General features: G+C 42.0%; 1 protein-coding gene across 2 annotated transcripts in view; it reads left to right on the plus strand.

Annotated features, from left to right (window-relative positions):
- Positions 1-22,810, plus strand: part of STK32B (serine/threonine kinase 32B) — a 265,486-nt gene that overhangs the window by 178,146 nt on the left and 64,530 nt on the right. The window contains exons 5-6 of one of the 2 annotated variants that reach the window (XM_077814640.1): positions 7,311-7,348; positions 16,689-16,778. In XM_077814640.1, the coding sequence (XP_077670766.1) occupies positions 7,311-7,348; positions 16,689-16,778 (128 nt within the window). The remainder of the gene's footprint in view (positions 1-7,310; positions 7,349-16,688; positions 16,779-22,810) is intronic. The other variant, XM_077814641.1, reaches the window with a different exon arrangement.

Genomic DNA, 22,810 nt, shown 5'->3' on the forward strand with positions numbered 1-22,810 from the left:
AGCCCAGGAAAGGGATGGCAATCCTTAAACATGAGATAAAGGACAGTCTGAACTGTTTGTAAATGCAGGTGTGAAGATCTTCTCCAGGAATATCAGAAAATAGCTTAGGTTGACGAGGGACAGCTACCACCTAAAATAATTCTGTTCTCTAGAAAAAGGTACTTGGACAAAGTAGAAGGGAAATTATGGCATGAGTAGGAAATTACAAACAAAGTGGAAAATGGCAACAACCAAGACTGTGGTAATTGCGTGGTTGCTGCAGAATATGAAAGCAGGAAAAAACAGATGGCCAGTGTTAGTTCTTCAGTTCCCTCAGGCTGAATAACAACATTATTAGTAATGGGTTTCAACAAACTAAGAAGAGCCAGCAGCTGTGCTGATTGTAGAAGTGCTTTCCTAAGGTGCTTATATTTATCTTAGCTAATGGAACTCTAGCTGATATTCCTATTACTCGTGGAAATGTCTGACCCTTTTCTTAATCTTAATGAGCCTTTGTCTCAATTATGTCTTGTGGCAGTGAGTTTCACAGGTTAATTAAAAATGTGCAAAAATATTTACATCCTTGTATATAAAATGTGTTTTCTTTCAATTCCATTTGATATCACCGTGTCCTTGAATTATAAAAATAAACAGGAGTGTGCTATTGACCTGCTCTGTACCATGTATTATTTTATTTGCCCCATCATGTTGCCTTTTACAAATCTCTTGTGTAAATTAAATAGACCTAGTCTGTTTAATGTCTTCTCATGGGCAAGTACTTCCCATGGATCTATATGCTTTGCCCTTCTCTGGACCTTCTCTATTTCTTTCATGTCCTTTTGGGGATGAGATGAACTCATACCATTTGATTTATATTTGTATCATACCATTACATATTTATATTTATATTTATTATATATAATATTAGATATTATAATATACATATTTATATTTATATCATACCATTTGATTTATATTATGGCATTAAAATTTTTCAATATTATTCATTATCCCTTTTTTAATGCAACCTGGCTCACTATGTAATGGCAGGCAAATAAGCAGATATTTTAATTTAGCTGCACACAGTGACACCAGGTCTCTCTCTAGAATGATTCATTTAGAAACCATTAATGTGTATGAGTAGTTCAAACTGATCCTTCCAATGTGTTTTATCTTGAATTGTCTACTCTCAATTTCTTCTGTAAGGTGTACCTGGTCTTTCCAGCTCCCTACAGGAGAGTTCACGGTCCTATTACACCTGCCCTAAAAAAGGAGTAAAAAGGGTGGGCCTTCCTGGCCTGCCTAGAGAGGCCAATCAAAGCCCAGCAGGCTCAGATAAGAGTTGCTGCAGGGCCTCAGCAGTTCAGTTCCTGGCTGAGACCAGAGGGGCAAGGAAGGGTGTTCCTGTCTGGCCAAAGGAACCTCAGGGATAGCCAGAGTTTTGTTCTGGCTGCATTTGACTGAGAGAGGACCTGAGGACTTTAACACTGAGGTGAGGTATGAGTTGAGAAAAGGGCCAGGGAAATAGCAGCAACGAATCAAAGTGAGCGGTACGTGACTGCTGTGTATAGGGTCCCTGGGTTGGAACATGGAGTAGTGGGCAGTTCCAGGTTCCCCCACTAGTGAAGTGTTGTAAGCCCCAAGAAGGGGACAAAGGTTCTTTTGGAAGCCCAAGCAAAAGGCTGAATTTAAAGGGCCCAGAGCTGGGGCTGAAGACCCAGTTGAGGGCAGATAGACAGGTTATTTCTGACTGTTTGCTACCCCAGAAGGAGATCATTTTGATTGTGTGACCCAGCTGAAAGGCTGAGCCACTGAAGACCCACTAAGCAAGGTTGACAGCCTACAGGGGCACCAGGAACAGGAAAAGGACTGCAGTACCACACACACCAGCAGGAGGCATTCAAGAGGTGAGTTTCCCTCATTACAATCTGCCACTGTATTGCCCAATCACCAATCTTTGCTAGGTCCTTCTGAAGTTCCTCACAGTCCTCTCTAGATTAAATCATCTGGAAATCTTATCAGTTCATATCATTAATAAATATTATCATAGAATCATAGGACTGGAAGGGCTCGAGAGGTCATCTAGTCCAGTTCCCTGCACTCATGGCAGTATTAAGTATTATCTAGACCATCCCTGACAGGTGTTTGTCTAACCTGCTCTTAAAAATCTCTGATGATGGAGATTCTATGACCTTCCTAGACAATTTATTCCAGTGCTTAACCACCCTGACAGTTAGGAAATTATGCAATGGTAATCCCAATACAGGTCTTTGGAGCACTTCACAATTATCTTCTTTGTACGTTGAAGATTTGCCACTTAGTCCTACTTTTATTTCTGCCAGTTAATCTAGTCCACACCAGAACGTAGCCTCTCATTTTATGACTAGTTAGTATCCTTCATAGCCTACTGGGAGAGACTTTAAACTTGTTGAAGTCCAAGTACATTATATCTATCTATTTTCCTTGATTCCTGCCATAATCTTCTTTCAGCTAAAAACCCTAGCCTCAGTTTTGCCAGAAGCTGGGAATGGGCAACAGAGGATGGATCACTTGATGATCACCTATTCTGTTCATTCACTCCAGGGCACCTGGTATTGGCCATTGTCAGAAGACAGGATACTGGGCGGAATGGACCTTTGGTCTGACCTACTATGGCTGTTCTTATGTTTTTAAAGGGGAAAAGACAACATTCCATCTGGTTAAGCCTTCCCACTCCTCACTGGTTCAGCATGCTGCCTTTGCCATCCTTCCAGGCCAATAAGTAAGAGACAAGGGCAGAGATTCAAAACTAGGCTTTACACAGACCACCATGCCAACTTTTACCATGCTCAAACCATCTGATTGATTTCCTGAAGAAAAGTTTCTTGGTCATCAACAATAAACTGCACACAAACAGGAAAAAAAGGAAATTAAGATGCACTATGTGTTGTTGTTGTTATTTTAACTTTGCTTATTTGAATGCATGCTTTCCAGTGCCCTAGATTTTGGATTGTAAATCCAATTGTTCTGCTCCTGTCAGCTGCTGACTTCCTGGTGTAAAAGCCAGCTTCTACCCCACTCTCCAACGTGAGCCATAGAAAGAAGATAAGAGAAAGGAAAGAGCAGTGGAGACATTCAGGGCGTGAAGCTAAGCCCCTCAAGGTCAACTTGAGCTATTCCACTGGCTTCAGTGGGCTTTGAATCGTGCCTTGGCTGAGCTTGATCAGTATACTATGAGCAACATGGTATGGTCTCTACACAGTGAACATCTTTACAGTGGGGATTCCACTCGCTCTGGATTTCATAGCAGAAGTTAATTTCTTATTTGGAATCTTGGTGGGGTATTTTCTATTTCAATTGTATTTATATTCTGTAGGCAGCACCAGTCTGACACACTCTAATATCGAGAACAAAGGGAGGCAGAAATGGTTTTACAAGCAATGGTAAGCAAGAAAAGCTTACACACATACCTCTTTTTTCTGTCCTATACATGATTATGACAATTGAGCTGCTAGGATCAATCTGCTCCTTACAAGGATATGCTGACTCATAATCAATTCACACTAAGCAAAGATGGTAGATGGAAGGAACTTCCCCTCTTATGGAAACTGGTGAATACTGTAGCAATGCTAATCACTACACAGCAAATGGTTTGAAAGCAGCACAAGGAATAGGCACAGTTCAATGTCTGTCTTAGTGTGCTTTTTGCAGGTGTAATGGGATTTCTATTGTGAGCTTGAATCAGGGGTTCTGGATCCTGATTTGATGGCTTCAGTTCATTTGTATGGATATTCAAAATAGACAAAAAACCTTGAAGTTAATGCACACAATTTCACATACTGCTATTTGAACATGCATGCTAAGATCCAAAATACTTTCTATCATAACAAATAGATTTTTCATATAAATTAACACGTCCGAATTGATGCTGCCTAATCAAATGGCTTGTCTCACTTTTGAACATTTTCATGCATTGCACTATGCTTTATTCATACATTTAGATATTTTTGACCAGGCCATTTATTTTTCAAGAGACTGGTTCACTTTGGTCTGTTGGAGGTAAATGTTCCAGGTACTGAGTACCCAATAACAATAACTGCATGTTTTTCTAGTGGTTTTGGCTAGCTCCTGACTTGTACTTGCTTTAAATGCATTTCTTTCCAGACAAAGCAGTGGTATGTATGTATCACAGTTCCTCAGGTTTTGACTGATGAGCTTGCTTTCCAGAATAAGACATAACCCAGGGTAACCTGCCCCTAAACTGTAGCCACACCCTGCCTTGCCTCCGAATCAAAAGAACAAAATAAATGGAGCAGGAATTATAGTAGTTCCCCCAGGTGGGGAAAAACACTTGTCTACAGTATATGTGGATCTGTGGATATCATGTGTAAACCACTCACTGAATTTGTCTTAGGTAGATTAGCATAGATCTAATTTTATCATTTGACCGCTTCAGAACATTACAGATACATTCACCAAGTAGAACACATCTGTTGTCAGGCAATATACAGTGTGAACATTGGATTTGCCAGACTAGATCCAATTTCTTTTAATGTAATATTTTATGTTTACATAATAAGTATTTAATGCTTATAAACCATTTCTGATATTTATCTCATTCTTAAAATTCACAAAATCTGAAATTTAAAAAGGATTGAGTTTATGATAACTAAACTCTTGGGTGCCTTTTTGCATTGTCATGAAAAACTAGCATAGATTATGAAGCAGAATTACCATTTTATTAACTTTATAAAAATCTGATCCAATCTTACTCCCACTGAAGCCATGTTGAGTTTTTCCATTTATCTCAATAGAAGCAGGACCAAGCCCTTAACTGATTTCTCATTTCAAGAAATACAGCTTAAGATCTTTTAAATTATATCACAAATGCTATTAAGCCCTGCTTCATTATTAAATAAAAGGCTGTAGCCTGCAAAGACCTAAGCAGAACTATCTTTACTCACTTGAGAAGTGCAGGATCAGGCTCTAAATATGAAAATATAGCAGACTGTGAGAATGTTTGGGTAAATATTATAACAGCATATACTGTCTAAATAATGTTAATTGATCAGTTACCTATTCCATGTTTCTTTTGAATTTGGTGAATTTTGGGTATCTTAAACTAAAGCCAAGTCTTGAGAATTAATGTGTATATATATATATTGATTAACAAAATATGAGGATGAATAATAAATTAGAAAAAGTAATATAAAAATGGTTGTGTGACAGCAGAGACAAAGTTTAAGTAAATTACCTGAAGAAACAGATCCTCAGTCTGTGTACATTGTTGTATGTTCACTGAAATCACCAAAGCTATGACAATTTACAACAGTTGAGGATCTGCCCCAGGAGGCTTAAGTTTATCTAGAAGTCACAAAGTGGTAAATTTATTCAGATTGTGTACCATTCTGGGGAGGCAATTTTGATACTAATGGGTATATCCAATGGCGTGCTGTGACAATTTTACTAAGGCACACACCAGCTCACTTGTATACCGTGAGTGGTCCAAAATGGCATCCTCCGTGCAGCACGAACTCGCACATACACTGCATGTGAGGTCACGCTGTGCGGAGATTTGTTCTACAAAATGGTGTCCTCATGGGCTGGACAGAATCATCCAGCAAATCAGATTTGGCCCACTGGTGAAAGTTGGACAATGCACAGCAGACAATGCCTTGCATTCATAGATGGGACTCCATTGGGTATATTTGATTTCATTGAAACTATAGATACTTAAAACAGGTTTTTACTGATTTGCCAATCGAGTTATACAAAACAAAATTTTATGGAGTTGATTGTGACAGTTCAATCAAAAACAAGTCTAAAGTTAGAAACTTGGAAATATAAATTCTAAATGGCCTTTCCAGACAGTAATTTACAGCCAGACCTTTTACACATGCACATTATCCCCAAGTATGCACTGAATGTTTCAAAGCTATTTCTGATTTTTCCTGAAATTCACCATTGTTACTACCACAGCTAACTTGTAGTCATAGTTTTAATTTACTTATGAGTTCTTAGGATTCTTACCAAATGTTAAAGCAATTAAAACTTTGTATCTTATAACTCTTAACTCAGCCATCAAGCTTCTTTCTCTTGTCTGAAAAGCTGTCAATTTTGCATGATATTACAAATCATGTTATGTGAAAATTTCTAGGGTATAATTGCTGCCACTGTCTTTTTGCTATGTACAGTTTCATTTAAAAAGTAGTGTTCTGAACTAGTGTAACAAATTTTCCAGTTTCACCACTTTTAACCACTTATTGACTCAATTTATTTCTAGGCACCTAGGTTGAAACTTATTAGTGAAATCTAAGTACACATTAGCATATTTTAAAGTCATTTACAGGCTTGTTATAATCCAGTTTATATTTCCTGATAAGTATTTAACTTGGAGTAATCAAGTTGTCCCTTGGGTAAATGGAAACTCATGTATCAAGGTTTTTATTATTTATCAAGTAAAACTAGTTCATAAATTATAGATAAGTTCTCCTGCTCAGTTTGAGAGTTTGTAATGGCTGCTTTCATGAGATTAATAGAAACTTCAGTCCAAGGCATCTTGACTTCAAGGTGGGATGATGGGGAGTTTAGCATCTTTCTGCGTGGGCATCAGCATATTAAGACTCCAGACCATGGCCATGCTGTTTCCATGCCCTCCAAACCGGAGGCAGCAGTTTAGGGGAGCCTTGCAAGTGCCAATGCCTTGGTGCAGAGCCACTGGGACCCTGCCCCCCAGCACTGTCACAGTCCCTTTCATCCCAGGATTCCGCACACACAACCGTGCCCCCCTTAATAACACCCAAATCCCCACTCACCTACTGCTCCATGGAGTAGGTGGCCATGTGAGGAGTTATGGGGAGTGGTGGCAAGGGGTGGTTAGCAGGACTGTGTGGCAATGTGGGGGGACATGGGAGATTAGTGGAGAGTGGGACGGGTGGAGGGGTCATCCATGTCCCCTATTAGTGCCCTGTCCATGTCCTCCTTGCTCAGGTCTGTCAAACAAAGACTCCCCAAGACAAACAGGCACCTCCAGCTGCAAATCGCCCCCTCTCCCTGCCCCCTGTTACAAGGAATAATTCATGTGATCTCTAAAAGCTACCTGTTTCGGTGCTAGCCATGTGGATATAAAGCCATGTAGAATGGAAGCGAACTGAATCTGCTCACCATGCACATTTTCTCAGGTCAGTAAAAGGACATCAATAGAATCGTTTGCCTTTGGGTAATGTGTGGTTTCCTTCGGAAGTGTAATAGTTTTACTGACCCAGCTCTCCTGCACAGAAGAGAAACACTTCTGAATTTGCACACGTCTGTTCAGTACTGTATATAATGCACTTCCGTTTCTTATTTTACAGAGATATCAAACCTGACAACATACTGCTGGATGAGCACGGTGAGTTCCTACCGTTATTTTATTCCCAACATTTTAATGTCATGGGCTGTCCCAGTGGCTCTGTGATGAGTGCTGCGTGAGTTTATCTGAGAGACTGGGTTCATGTGCCAAGTCTGGTCTTTCTCTGCAGCAACTTGTCTGTCAGGTTTGTCAGCTGTCTTGATAGGCTCCAAGTAGAGTGCTCTTCAGCCATGTGGGTGGACTCCACCCAAACAATTAACATTCACATATTCCCTCATGTATTCTTTCCCATATGTCATTCTACGAAGATTGTAGCGTTACCTATTGTCATACAAATTAGATCTTCAGTTTTGCAGCATTTCTCTCTCATTGTATAGAAGACACAGGGTGGATGTTCGAGCTTTGATAAGTAACTGGGACAACTATGTGTTATAAACTCACATACAGCTTGGATTTGTGCGTTAGCAATTTCTGGTATGAGACTGGCAGGCCATTCAAAATGGCAATCTCATCTGCTTCTATTTCCAGTCTTCTCAAGTCTTTTGATTGCAAATCTGACGACACTTAATGTTCTGGGTTTGTTTATTTTTAAAACCTCAGTTCCTGAAATTCTGTAATTATGTGGAAATCTCTACTTTAGTTTAAAAATATAAGGAAGTTTTTAGTCCTCATGTCTGGGGACAGGAGCCAACTCTGAGCATGCTGGAGAGGGTATGGGGGCTCCGGCTCACTCGGCCACTGTCACCAGAAGCTGAGCCTGGGGAGCGGCCTGCTGCTGCTGCAGCCAGGCGCTCTCCCAGGCAGCTGCTGTGCTGCACTGGACAGCATCCAGGAGTGGCTCCGGACCCTGGCTGTCAGGCGAGGAGCCAGGCGGCACAGCAGGAGGACAGAGCCTCCCTCCCAGGTAACGTGGGATGGGGAGAAGGTGACAGGGAGAGTGCAGGGGCCCCGGGCTGGATATGGGGTGGGGTGGAGAGGGGAGGAGTCAGGTGGAAGGTCATGTGGGAGAGGTCACATGGAGGTGTCACGTGTTCCCCCCCTTAGCTGGTGCCCCCCTTTGTGTCCCTTCCACTAGTCGCCTATGGCAAGGCTCCTAGGCGCACGAGGGATGGTACCGCCGGCGAAGGCAGCCGAGTGAGCATGTGTAAGTCCTGGCTGTGCCGGAAGAGGGCGCCCAGCAGCGCAGCTGGCAGCTCACTGGGCACCAGCCAGCACAGGTGCAGCACCGCTCAAATGTCAGGCGGACCGGGTCTGCACGGGCTAGGGGCCTACTGACTGTTCTGACCTGGGGCCCGGAATTGCTGTCAGCGGGCCTGACAGTCCATATGCCACTTTTGAGGCATAAACTTAAGCTTCTTAAAGATACATATTGTGCCATGGACATTTATTTATATTTTTATTTTTAACATGTTGATTACAGAAGCTGGCAACTTTTTTGCAAAGGAATTTAACTTTTAAAATTTCTACTCAGATTTGTTTCTATTTAGAATTTCTTTATTGATGCACCTGAAAGGGCCAGTTTCACAGAGCTGAAAACAATTACGAGCCACATCAGCTGAGAGGAAGAATTTAATCGGAAGAAAGTGAATGATAATTGGGAATTGTTTAAGAACACTTCATGGGATGCCCAAAAGCCACAACTGGGGAAGATGGCATATTGGTTTAAAAACTGACCAGGTTTAGAGGGGAAGTGAAGGCAACTATAACAAATAAATATACCAAATGGCAATAAAAGGAAGTAGATAATAATGAGTATAAATCAGAAGCTAATAATTGTAGAAAATTGATCAGGGAAGCAAAGGGATGCAAGGAGAAATCTATGGCTAGCAGAGATAAGGACAATAAGAATGAGTTTTTTAAGTATATTAGGAACAGAAAGTATCCTGACAATAGCATTGGTCTATATTATTAGATGTAAATGGTAGAATTAACAGTAATAATGCAGAAAAGGCAGAAGTGTTCATAAATACTTCTGTTTTGTATTTGGGGAAAAATAGATGATATAGTCTCATATGATGAAAACACTCTTTCCATTCCATTAGTTGCTGTTTAACATCCTCCTGAGAGATGTTAAACAGCAGCTACTAAAGTTAGACATTTTAAAATCAACAGGTTCAGATAACTTGCTTCCAAGAGCTTTAAAAGAACTGTCTGAGGAGCTCACTGGACCATTAACATTGATTTTCTATAAGTATTGGAACATAGGAGAAGTTCCAGAAAACCAAAAGAAAGCTAATGTTGTGCCAATATCTAAAAAAGATAAACAGGATGACCCAGATAATTATAGGCCTGTCAGACTGTGATGAGGGTGTTCACACCATACCAACCCTGATAGGTTTAAAGTGGCTCAGAAAGGGCCAATTAACTTTACAGAAAACACCTGAGGGGAGACTTAGGCTTCACTGACACTAATTGATGATGAAGCCCAGCTGGGTTGGGGCAGGCTGAGCTTGTAGAAAGTCAGGAAGTGAGAGCAGAATGGGGCTGTAGTGTAGAAGTCTGTAGTAATTCTCTGGCCTTGTGAGGAGAGAAGGAGGAGACCCAGGAGGAGGAAGGGAGCAAAAAAACTGAGATCCTGACCCTGATGGAAGGGGTTTACTCAGAAGAGTGGTGATGAAAGTTGTCAGAGCAGGAGGAGGCCCAGGGAAATGGCAGAAAGGGTTGAGAAGGTACAGACCTTGGCTGCTGATTGTAGGATCCCAGAGTAGTGGGTGGGCCCAGGATCCTTTACCAGCCACTAGGAAATTGGCACAGTCTTGAACAGCAAGACTATCTGGAATGGTACAGGTACAACTGGTCTGGTGAGACTTTATTACCCCTGGAAGGGGAAAATAGTGACCCAGCCAGAGGGCCAAGCCACAGGTCACCCCTAGAGAGCACCAGGGCCCACAGCACAAGCGACGAAAGGAAGGCAGCATCAGACTGGGTGGAGCTAATCCCCATACTCAGTCACAAGGGGGTGCCTGGATAATTTAGTTGTTAGTAAGGCAGCAGACAGTAATCATAACTCTGTGTATGTGTCGGTCTTGGCTCTTATAACAACCCCAGCAGTGAATGTAGCCCATTACAGAGGCTGACATCAATTCAGGCCAAGCTAATGGAGTGGCTGATGCAGGACTCAATTAATAAATAATTAAAGGAAGGTAATGCAATAAATGCCACTCCACATGTGTTTAAGAAAAATAGATCCTGTTAAACTAGCTTAATCCTTTTTTTGATGAGTTTACAGGTGTGGTTGATAAACCTAGTAGTGTTTATGCAATATACTTAGACTTCTGTAAGGCATTTCACTTGGTACTGCATAACATTTTGATTAATAATCATAATGATATCAAACTGACGTGGCACATCTTAAATGGATTAAAATGTGGCAACATGTAACTGTAAACAAGGAATCATAATAATCAAGCAGGTGTGTTTCTAGTGGGGCCCTGCAGGGATTGTTTCTTGGTCCTCTGCGTGCTGCTCCCACCCCGAGCACTGCCTCCGCAGCTCTCATTGGCCGGAAACAGTGGTCAATGGGAGCTGCAGGGGTAGCATCTGCCGGCAGAGGCAGCTTGCAGAGCCGCCTGCCACACCTCCACCTAAGAGCAGTTGGGACAGGTCAACACTTGTAGGAAGCCACCCGTGGTGAGCAGCTCCTGGATCTGGCACCCTGCACCCACTCCCGTGCTTGCTCCCACACCCAAATTCCTTCCCAGAGCCCGCCCCAACCCTTTGCCGGTCCCACGCCAACCAAACTATAAACGGGACTTTCAATGAAGATCAGAAATACTGGTTTATAGAGCTTTCTGGTTGGAGAAGTGCTGTATAAAACAGCTTTTACTGTATTTAGCTTAACAAAGAGAAGATTAAGGAGTGACTTGATTACAATCCATAAGTGTGTACATGGGGAACAAATATTTAATGACGGTCTCTTCAGTCTAGCAGAGAAAAGTATAACACAGTCCCCAATGGTTAGAAGTCAAAGCTAGACAAATTCAGACTAGAAATAAAGCATACATTTTTAACAGTGAGTAATTAACCATTGGAACAACTTACCAAGGGTCACAGTGGATTCTCCATCACTGCAAATTTTTAAATCAAGATTGGATTTTTTTCTAAAAGATATGCTCTAGGAATTATTTTGGGGAAGTTCTATAGCCCATGTTTATACAGGAGGTCGGACTAGATCAGGGTTCTCAAACTGGGGGTCGGGACCCCTCAGGGGGTCGCGACGTTATTACATGGGGGGGGTCGCAAGCTGTCAGCCTCCACCCCAAACCCCGCTTTCCATCCAGCATTTATAATGGTATTAAATATATTAAAAAGTGTTTTTAGTTTATAAGGGGGGGGTCACACTCAGAGGCTTGCTATGTGAAAGGGGTCCCCAGTACAAAAGTTTGAGAACTCCTGGACTATATGATCAAAATGGTCCCTTCTAGCCTTGAAGTCTATGAAATCTGTATATTTTGGGACAGTTTATGACTTCCCTTCTAGTCACATAGGCCTTCATCAATGGTCCTCTCCTCTTTTTAATTATTGTTTCCAGAAGCTGGGAATGGGCGACAGGATCACTTGATGATTACCTGTGCTGTTCATTCCCTCTGACGCACTTGGCATTGGCCACTGTTGGAAGACAGGATACTGGGCTAGATGGACCTTTGGTCTGACCCACTATGGCCATTCTTATGTTCCACATCTTTATCATTTCATGGTCTCGTGCATTTTGGGTTAAAGTATCATTTCTTTGCTAGAGACTCTCAGACCTACTTCTACACCTTGGATCTGTCTTGCACTGTCCAATTTTGCCGCTCTCACTATCCAGAAACAAACAATATAGATATATTGTTTGGTACAAAATATTGTACCTAAGATCTGTAATAGGTGCCAGGATACAATGTTTGATGATGTTTTTCACAATTACCCTGCATATCCTCTTAATTTTGTTCAAGATGTCATCTAGAAGGCATTTATAGACAGAAGTTATGAAGCTAGAGAGAAGGGTCACAGTGTTCTTAACTTTTTGAACCAATATGAAAAATTCTAGACTTTGCACTTCAACGTTTTCTTTCATTACTTTTCCTATATGTGACAGCTGTAGCAAAAATACATAGAGTATTGTGGGTAAGATTGATTTGACTAATGGAGGAGACTAACAAGAGAAGTGGTGCATTCTTCATCTCTTGAAGTCTTCAAATCCAGACTGCATACCTTTCTGGAAGATATGCTTTACTTAGATACGAGATATTGGGCTCAGTAGGGAAGTAACTGGCTGAAATTCTATGACAGGAGGTCAGAGTACAAGAGATCAGAGTAGACCACCGGATGGCCGTAAAATATATGAAACTATGAAGTCTCTTTGGAATTATCTCTTAGTAACAGTGTACCTTGGAACAGCATTTTCCCCTCACCCTCTCCCTCTCTTGGTACCGGGATCAACAGTGTTGCCCTGAGCTCCTTAGAAGACTCTTTACTACTCCACAAACACACTGAATCTTTTTGATATAATCAGGTCCACTTTAACAAATTACTTTGGAATGTCCATCAACTCAGTAAGGATCTGTACTATTATCCTCTTTCTGCTAGTGGATCTCTTGGCAATTTCACCCAACAACAGGCAGGGCAACACTTCTGTACCTCAGAGGGGTATTGTGAAGCTTAAGCATGTATGACCATATCATGCCATTGAGGCACCGCCCTGAGCAGAGTGGCACCATCCCGGGGGGAACATGGGGAATGGAAAGTGCTTTCTGGCACACAGAGAGTGTGTGCACGCTGCATCCTTTGGGATGATACAGACTGCTATCCCCCAGCAACCAGCCCAATGCAGAAGAGGGACAGAAACATGGCCTCATCTGCTTCGTACTCCCTCTGAGGCAATTAGCATCTTTGAAGAGGCAGAGAAGGAAGGGAGTTCAGGGACTCAGATTGACCCAGGCACTTATGTCTGGCCTCTACACAAGTGCCAGGCAAAACTAGTCCTTGCTGTTCATAAGCACTTGAGATCCCCTGCTGAGAGGTGCTATATATATGCATGGACAGTGTTACTGCTTTTGTACATCTACTGCAAGATGTAAAGAAATTAGGAAAAACACATCTTCCTGGTTTTTCTCCTTAATTTATGAAAAGACATGTCCGCTACATGATATCCACAAATGTGCAGACCTCTGGTACAGTATGTGGGGTGTAGTTTTAGCTTTGTTAAATGAAAAAATAAATATAATAAAAGAAAGAGAGAAAACAATGCAGCATAAGAGTGACAATTTGAATTGTAAATCAAATATTTGCATCAGTCTGGGTGGATATTATGTGATAGATATTCTGTGACAGGCCATCAGTCTGGTACTCTAACAGGGACAATCACTGGTGATGCTATCATTTGAGTTACAGAGCTCAATATTTATCTGCCAAAGAAATAATGAGGCTATTATTCTACAGCAATCCATGTAGTTTTTCATTCTGCTGTGCATTTTGAAGTGCTTATATCTGTTGCCATTAGCACCACAAGATTGGCAAGCTGGTTGTACGAAGTATGAGTATCTTTTTCAATAAGGCATTTCCCATAGTCTTTATCTACCAGAAATGAACTGGCTAGGTGTGGTGCTGGGTACCAGAACTCAGAGCAACTCATTCACTACACACCCACCGAATGCAGGGTTCCTACAGACAACAGCCTCCTTCACTATACAACTCGGATTCAGCCCCAGAGCGAAGTCCATCCTGTGCACTGAATGAGATAGGGGTTCTGTGGAAAAAATAGTGCGTAATCATGTAATTAAAGACTGTCCCATAATTCATACACAAGGAGGCTGAATTAAAGTTGCACATGTAACCTTAATTCTGGCATTTTCCTAACTTTTCAATGCTTGACTTTGCAACCTTAACATTAATAACATGTAGTTTTTATTTGTGTGTAATCTTATACAAGCTCTTTGGGAGAGGGACCATTACTTTTCTGTTTGTACAGTACCTAGCACAATGGAACTCTGATCCACAACTGGGGCCCCAAGGCACTACTATAATACAAATCAATAATACATCAATCTTCTTTTTATACTGTGCACATTACCCAAAGCATCTGAGCACCTGACCAGCCATGGCCTGTTGGGAGCTTACGCCCTACGATGGCTGGGGAAAAAATGCTAAACAACATTAGAAAACTGCACAGCTACAGATTATCCAAGTTACATGGGGATTTCAGTGCTCAATTCCAATTAATTTAAATAGAAGCTCTGAAAATTTCAGCCGGTAGTTCTACCCTTGGTAACTGATAAGGTATCATGCTTTGAAACAGTCACTGGACCATCAGGCTAGATCATCATATGCTATTTGACAAACACACTAGAATGCTTTCAGCATCACACACATCTGGGGGCAGTCTGCAACTGAATACTGTTGTGGATTCAATGGTTAGGGCCTTTAATTTTGCACTGACAAGGAAAATTTTCTTTATAAAAGAAAATTAATATGAAGCTTTAAGTTGAGTCCTAACATAATTCATTTGTGTTTTATTCTATTCAATTAAGTAGATAGCAATATTAGAAATCTAGTACTATACAGGAATGAAAGTGGTGATAACTTTGGTAACAGGTTACTCTACAGTGACTGGTTTCAGAGTAGCAGCCATGTTAGTCTGTATCCGCAAAAAGAAAAGGAGTACTTGTGGCACCGTAGAGACTAACAAATTTATTTGAGCATAAGCTTTCATGAGCTACAGCTCACTTCATCGGTTGCATACAGTGGAAAATACAGTGGGGAGATTTTATATACACAGAGAACATGAAACAATGGGTACATGAAACAGACTGTAACAAGAGTGATCAGGTAAGGTGAGCTATTACCAGCAGGAGAGCGGGGGGGACGGACGGGGGGGACGACGACCTTTTGTAGTGATAATCAAGGTGGGCCATTTCCAGCAGTTGACTAGAACAGTAGTGGGGGAAATAGACAAGGGGAAATAGTTTTACTTTGTGTAACGACACATCCACTTCCAGTCTTTATTCAACCCTGAGTTAATTGTATCCAGTTTGCAAATTAATTCCAATTCATCAGTCTCTCGTTGGAGTCTGTTTTTGAAGTTTTTTTGTTGAAGAATTGCAACTTTTAGGTCTGTAATCGAGTGACCAGAGAGATTGAAGTGTTCTCTGACTGGTTTTTGAATGTTATAATTCTTTCAATGAAGTCACACAAATGAGGGTCATTCTTGTCAGTTGCCAGCTTGTGCAGATCAAGGAGTGACTGGTTCACATTCTTTTCCAGGTGCAAGGCACACTGCATCACATAGGGCTTCTGGGAGTGTAGAACTGTGTTCTATGTGTGTCAATCCAGCCTGGCAGCCAACTACAGTGCTGTCATCCTCATTTGCTCTCTCATGGTTTTAACACCAAAAATCCATTACAAAGTTAGCATTCCCTACTTCCTCCGTTCCCACAGCTACATGTTAACTGTGCTTCCTGGCTTGTTCTCCCTCCATTTTGTCTGCCCCAGCATGGTGCATGACACCAGTAGTCAACAGGCATGTCCACACAGTCTGCTGGGGCACACAAGGTCGGAGCCAAGGCATCAGCCAGATGAACAGGACTGAGTCAGCCACAGCCTGCAGTGATTTGTCCTACTGAAAAACTTAATGGTGGCAGGCTTGGACCATCCAACTCAATTCATTATGTTCAAATCAGAATGGTGAGTGAGAGTATGAGAGCACCTGCCTACTTCTGCTACATACCCTTTGTCCTACACCCTGCTGTCAAATAACTGGTCATTTGGTGCCTGTCTGCTGACTTCACACGCACTCCTGCCAGTCTGAGTCTTATGGTTACTGAATCAGAAACAAATGGAATTTTCTTGTATAGCCTCTTTCTTCCTGGCTTCCTCCCTGCCTGGGGAGACTCAGAAAAGGACCAGGATGGAGGGGTCACTATAATCTGAAGAGAACCTGAAGGTAGACAGGTGCCACAAATACATGAAGGTGTTGGGGAGGGGACTGGTTATAGGTGGGAGAGGTACCCATATATCTCCACATAGCCCCCACAAAACCTAGGGCTGTTCCTGAACAAAAGCTACTGCCCCTGAAAAAATGTTGTCAGTAGCAGCCATGGTAGAAGCAGGAACAGGGGTACCACTAAATGGAGCTCAGCACTGGGAACCATTCCACAGACAAGAGAGTGGAGCCCTCTGATACCTAAAGAGCAGCACAAGGGTTGATTCCACCATTTGGGTGGCAACAGTTGCATTCCATTATTTTCCAACTACCTGGGCAGACCATTTAGTTTTTATTAAGAGGCACAAATCTTCCATTTCATTTCTTTGTATTAGCATCTAAATATCAATGAAGCAGGGAGGATTCATGTGCATATGCATGTCTTAAGTTCTATTTATACTTTGTTTTGTTTAATTTCAGGGCATGTTCACATCACTGACTTTAACATAGCGACTATAGTCAAAGGATCAGAAAAGGCTTCCTCTATGGCTGGCACTAAGCCCTATATGGGTAAGTTTTAAAGACCATTGTAAAAATACATACAGCATATTTCAGTGAAGTGTGTCTAAACAAGGAGGTTCTGGTGTGCATGTATGATAACTCTAAGCAACTTGTTACTTGTGCTTTAGTGCGACTGGAAATGCATTAAGGATGCAGAAATAGAGGATGAGTATGGTTTTGCAAAACTTTTACTCAGCAGTGGCTTTGGTTCAAACCAACGTCTCATTTCATCTGAATCCCCCGAGTCTGAAGATATGGATAAATGACTAGTTTTGTTCCTATTTCCACCATTTGGGAATATCAGCTTTAAACACTTTAAGCACATGCTCATGTGCTTAACGAGTTGGGGCCTTACTGAGTATCTCATGAGCGTGACAGCCCCAGCCCCAGAGCACCGTGAGGGTGGGTGTTGTGGCCACAGCATCCCCGGCCCTGAAGCGGTGGGAGGGAGGGTGGCACAGCCTCAGGGAGACTGGAGTCGCTGCCACACGGAGCGGGAAGCAGGAAGGGAGAGTCGGGTGGGGTGGGGGGCAGAACGGGGGCGGAACCATGCCTGGCTGTTTGGGGAGGCACAGTGTCTCCCAGCCTATTATACTTGCTGCCCATGCTGCTAGTGACCTTTTAAAAAACCCTCTTCTGGGGAGAATGAGGTGGGAGGGATGAGAAACAAGCTGCAGCAGGGTTAAGGGCAGCAGGGAGAAAAGGTCTTCCTAGGTGGAAGGCTGTTCTTCTCCCCTTAGGGGAAATAATCAAGTTAACTTCTGTTTGGGGAAGGGTTGGCAACCAGAAGCCAGTGTAATAAGGCATCGCCCCAGGGATGGGGCAGGGAACTGTATTTCTTTTGTATTGTGAGTTTAGGGTTTTTTTGCTTCAGAGAAGTACTCATGCATAACCTGAGATCCACCTTGTAAATATTTAAAAATAAACCAAAGTGAAGAATTAAAAACCTCCAGAGTAGGACTGATTGACTCCAGGCCACAACCACCAGAGGGAGAATTTCAAAACAATCTGAGTAACCATTCAGATTTTAGTGCACTCACAAGAGTTATGTTTAAACCTTTTAAAATTGTGGGGATGGAATTCCTCTAGCTGTTTTTCTATATTGATGGATGCACAGTATAAAAAATGTACACTTTCTTAAATACTGTTTTTAATTTGGGTCCTCCAAAGATTTAGTGGGTGCCATGCACTACCTTGATTGAAAACTTGATTGAGACTATTGTGAGCCACACCACATCAGTAGTTTGATCTCAAGCTGTGAGGGGAAAAAAAGCCCAAAACAAACACACACAAAAAACCCCTGCAACTATATCTTATATCTCCAGAACACTGGTGGGCAACCTGAGGCCTATGGGACACACGCGGCCCATCAGGGTAATCCGCAGGCAGGCCGTCAGACAGTTAGTTTACATTTTCACAGCTGGCTGCAGGTCCCAGTGGCTGCGGTTTGCCATTCCCGGCCAATGGGAGGTGTGGGAAGCGGCACAGGCCGCAGGGACTTGCTGGCCGCCGCTTCCAGCAGGTCCTATTGGCTGGGACTGGTGAACTACAGCCACTGGGAGCTGCGGCTAGCCGCGCAAATGTAAACAAACTGTCTGGCGACCAGCCAGTGGATTACCCTGATGGGCCATGTGTGGCTCACAGGCCACAGGTTGCCCACCCCAGCTCCAGCACCTGTGCCTCAAATGACTCCAAGTTTGGGTCACTAACTCCACACTGCAACCTCTTAAGGCACATCAACTTTCAAAGAAATACATCTAAGCATGTCAATTTTAGAGGATTTAGAAAGGTCCGTCTTTAAATAGATGTTATGAAGCAACCTTAACTTATAGTGAGGCTGCCATGCCACTATAATGCACAAATTATTGTTACTTAAATTCTTCACCAAGACTCCTGAATACTGGAGATCCTTCAGCGGCCTCAGATAAATGAAAAATAGAGGGGAGAGGGGGTTAGTGATTTAAATGTAAAAATAAATAAAACAATAACTGTCAAATCTTCTTTTATATTTAATTAAATGAATTTTATTATATCCTTAAATTTTTAATCTTCACTGGGCTGCAGAAATTTATATTGAAAATGCACAACTGTTATATAAGTGATCGGGGAAAGCTGGAGGTTTGGGTATTTGGTGAGTGGACAGGTGGGGTTTTAGCTTTGGTATGATGTGGCAGATTATCTGGGTGTGCGGAACTGGCAGATTACCTGGGTGTGTGGAATAAAGAGATTGTCTGGCTGTTCAAATGACCTGCAGTGAATTGGTTAAAAATATTGATTCAGTCTGTCTGCACACTCAGGCAGATCCCACTTCCTGAGTTCATACTTGGTTCATGTTTGGAAGTGTTTCTTCACGTAAGAGCTAGAAACATAACTTTGGATTCTGCAAGACAATTCTGCAGTAAAGGATGAGTACACAAGGCTCTGCTGTGAGTTTATTGACTACATACTGCTACTCTAGGGGCCAGCGTGTGCATTTAAACCAGTGGCCTGCACTAGCCACCGTCTCCTGGAATTTCCAAGAATGCAGGAGGAGCAACATATGCTCCTCCCTATAGTTGGCACAATCCATAGACCAGTGCAGGAGGAAGCAAAATGCCTCTCAATCCCCCTCTAGGGCAGCTAGTGATGCTAGCGAGGAGCATTTCTTGTACTCAGTAATGTATGTGGTAATACAAATAAATAATAATAATAACGGCTGCAATTATGGTTAGAGCCTACTTCATATACCCTTCCTCCTTGTGCCCAGTACAGGGACTGGCCACACCAGTATCTAAAGAGATTCTTCCTAAATCTCTTAATTACCCCATTCCCTTATCATTCTGCCTCCTCGTCTTTGATTTAACATTAAGATAAATAGCTTTGGTATCCTCTCTCTTTTCTATTCCTTTCAGAATTTAGTTCAATTACACAGCATAGAGTCTGATTCCTCCCTCTCCCCGACCCCCCACCCAAAAAACAAAACAAAACACCAGAAAAACCTCAGTACAAAAGAAATGGCAAAATAGAAATGCTATCTAGCCCTTTAACTAGAGATTATCAAGCCCCTCCATCATCCTGCTTTCTTTCTACTGTATCTTCCCCTACTGTACCAAAATACAGCAAAAGCCACAAGTTCAAAGCCTTCTCCACTCTGCCTGTCAGAGGAGTTTCAAGACTTGGATTCATTTGTAAATGTGAGAAAGAATTTTTTGCATAGCCAGCAGGGCTTTTTGAACTGTTAAAATTATCTGTTTCAGTGTGAGAAGTGAGGAGTGTGGATGCTCTGCAGATTATGATGTGCATCGAGGCTTCAAAAAAACACCACTATGACAGACAGGGCCTGATCCTGATCTCACTTGTCCTGGTTTTGCCTTTGTAACTTCACTGAGTTTGCTTGATTTACTCCTGATTTATGTGGGTTAAGTCAGAGGAAAATCAGACCCTTAGTAAAATGCTAACAATTAATTGCAACGTTGGTATCAAAGTTTTGGTTTTTATTTATGCTAGTTATTTGAATCAACAATATTTTGTAAAAAGTTTGCAGGCTCTGCCACAGACTTTCTATATACTTTTGGGCAAGTCACTTACACCAGGTCTAAAGTAGGAGAAGAGCCCATGCTTTAAAACATGTTGGGGAACATGCTTTAACATAATTTTAAACAGGACTTTGCACCTAATATAGACAGGGTAAGTTGTGTTTTAAAAATGTGTTAGTTGGTTGTGGTCAATACTGGTTGAGGTCAATGCACTTTAAAACACAGCCTATTTTCCCAGTCTAGACATTGCCTTAGCATCTGATTCTGCACCATTATCTTAGTACAACTTCATGCGATGGTTTCAGAATCTGGCCCTAAACTTCTCTATGCCTGTTTCCTTATCTATATAATAAGTGCCTTCTTATTCACTGGAGCAGATCCCAAGGAGCACACTGCACCTCTGCTTCAGGGATTGCCCTGACTATGTACCAATTCATTTAAAAAAAAATAAACGTTTTTGTTCATAAAGCCATGTTAGATTGAAACTTTAGCTACTTTAGACAGTCTCTCCCTGAATTTTACCCCAGTAACTGATGTTTTCAATTGATCTTCATGCATAGACACAAGTAAAACACATTGCAATTGTAACCCCCATTTAAAGTTTGCCATTTCCTGGAACACTTTACGGAGCCTCTAGGGGGTCCTACCCTGTGGACTACAATAATAATGGCTCCCGGAGCCCTCTGACACCATTTCCCTGCATGCTTGGAGTCAGAGATGGGGACAAAATGGGCTAGAAACTTCTGCTGAGGCCAACAGGGATTGAGCAGTTTGCTGGGCCAATGATGAGCTGGGGCTTCTCAGCCCCTCAGTGGGATGGGATTGCCTGACTCAGACAGAGAGAAGAGACTAATTTTAGTTGCAGGTACAGTTTAGCGCTTTGAGTTTTGTGCTGAGAAGAAAGCAGAATAGCTCAGGGAGTCTCTGATTAACTCCCCTCCCCACCAAGGGAATCTTTTAACTACAGTGGGGTCTAATGCATGGGTCAGGCAGTTCCAGCCCTGTGGAGATCAGTGTCCAGAGCGCTCCCAAGAAATATATATTAGAAATCATGTTTCTCACCTACTGCTCAGTTTTTGAAAGATTTAGTTCCAAATCTCCTACATCAGCTGTAGCTTGAGGGTGCTGATTGGAAAAACAATCACTACAATTTTTTATTGTCAGAACACCTCAGAAAACGGATAGGCTTGCAGGCTGTCATGCCCCTCTTCTCTGGCAGTCACTGGAGGAGGTCACTTCATATGTCAGATCTTTTATTTAGTGGCTGGCTTTTGACAGGCATATCTGCTACCAACAACTAACTGAAATGTTTTAGTGACATGGGTCACATCAAACCTGCAGTTTGCGTATCTGTGAGGAGAATAAGAGTGTGATGATCCTTACTGGAGAGATTTTACTTCTTGTAAGGTCACTATCCCAAGTCCACAGCTGGAATATGACTTTCATTTTTACTTCCTTCGGGTGATTACTTGGTCTTGAGTGTGCTTAAAAAGTTTTGGTATTTCATGAAGGAAGATGCTGTGTAACTGCTAGGCATTTCCAGCGTCAACAGAGCTTTCTTAGCAACAAGAGAAGGTCTTGGACCAAATTTTTAAAGAGAAAGGAGTTAAGGACATAGAGGTAAATGGCAATTGGGATAAAGTACAAAATGGTGTTACAAAAGGTAGATCATGCCAGCCCAACCAGATCTCTTTTTTAAAAAGATAACTGATTTTTTAGACAAAGGAAATGCAGCAGATCTCGTCTACCTGGACTTCAGTAAGGCATTTGTTACAGTTCTATGTGGGAAATTATTAGTTAAATTGGAGAAGATGGGAATTAATATGAGAATTGAAAGGTAGATGAGGAACTGGTTAAAGGAGACACTACCATGGGTCATACTGAAAAGTGAACTGTCAGGCTGGACGGACATTACTAGTGGAGTTCCTCAGGGACTGATTTTAAGACCAATCTTATTTAACATTTTCTTTAATGACCTTGGCACAAAAAGTGGGAGTGTGCTAATAAAATTTGCGGATGATGCAAAGTTGGAAGGTATTGCCAATACAGAGGAGGACCAGAATATCATACAAGAAGATCTGGACAACCTTGAAAACTGGAGTAATAAAAATGGGATGAAATTTAATAGTGTGAAATGCAAATGCACTAGGGACTAACCAGAAGAATTTTTGCTGTAAGCTGGGGGTTGGAAGCAACAGAGGAGGAGAAAGACCTAGGTGTAACAGTTGATCACAGGATGACTATGAACTGTCAATGTGATGTGGTTGTCAAAAAGACTAATGCAGTCCTAGGATGCATCAGAAGAGCTAATTCCAGTAGAGACAGGGAAGTGTTAGTACCATTATACAAGGCACTGGTGGGACCTCATCTGGAATACTTGGTGCAATTCTTGTCTCCCATGTTTAAACAAGATGAGAATTCAAACTGGAACAGGTGCAGGGAAAGGTTAATAGGATGATCAGAGCAATGGAAAACCAACCTTATGAGAGGAGACTCAAGGAGCTTGTCTTGTTTAGCCTAACCAAA

This window comes from Eretmochelys imbricata, chromosome 4 (assembly GCF_965152235.1).
Source record: "Eretmochelys imbricata isolate rEreImb1 chromosome 4, rEreImb1.hap1, whole genome shotgun sequence".
NCBI lineage: Eukaryota > Metazoa > Chordata > Testudines > Cheloniidae > Eretmochelys > Eretmochelys imbricata.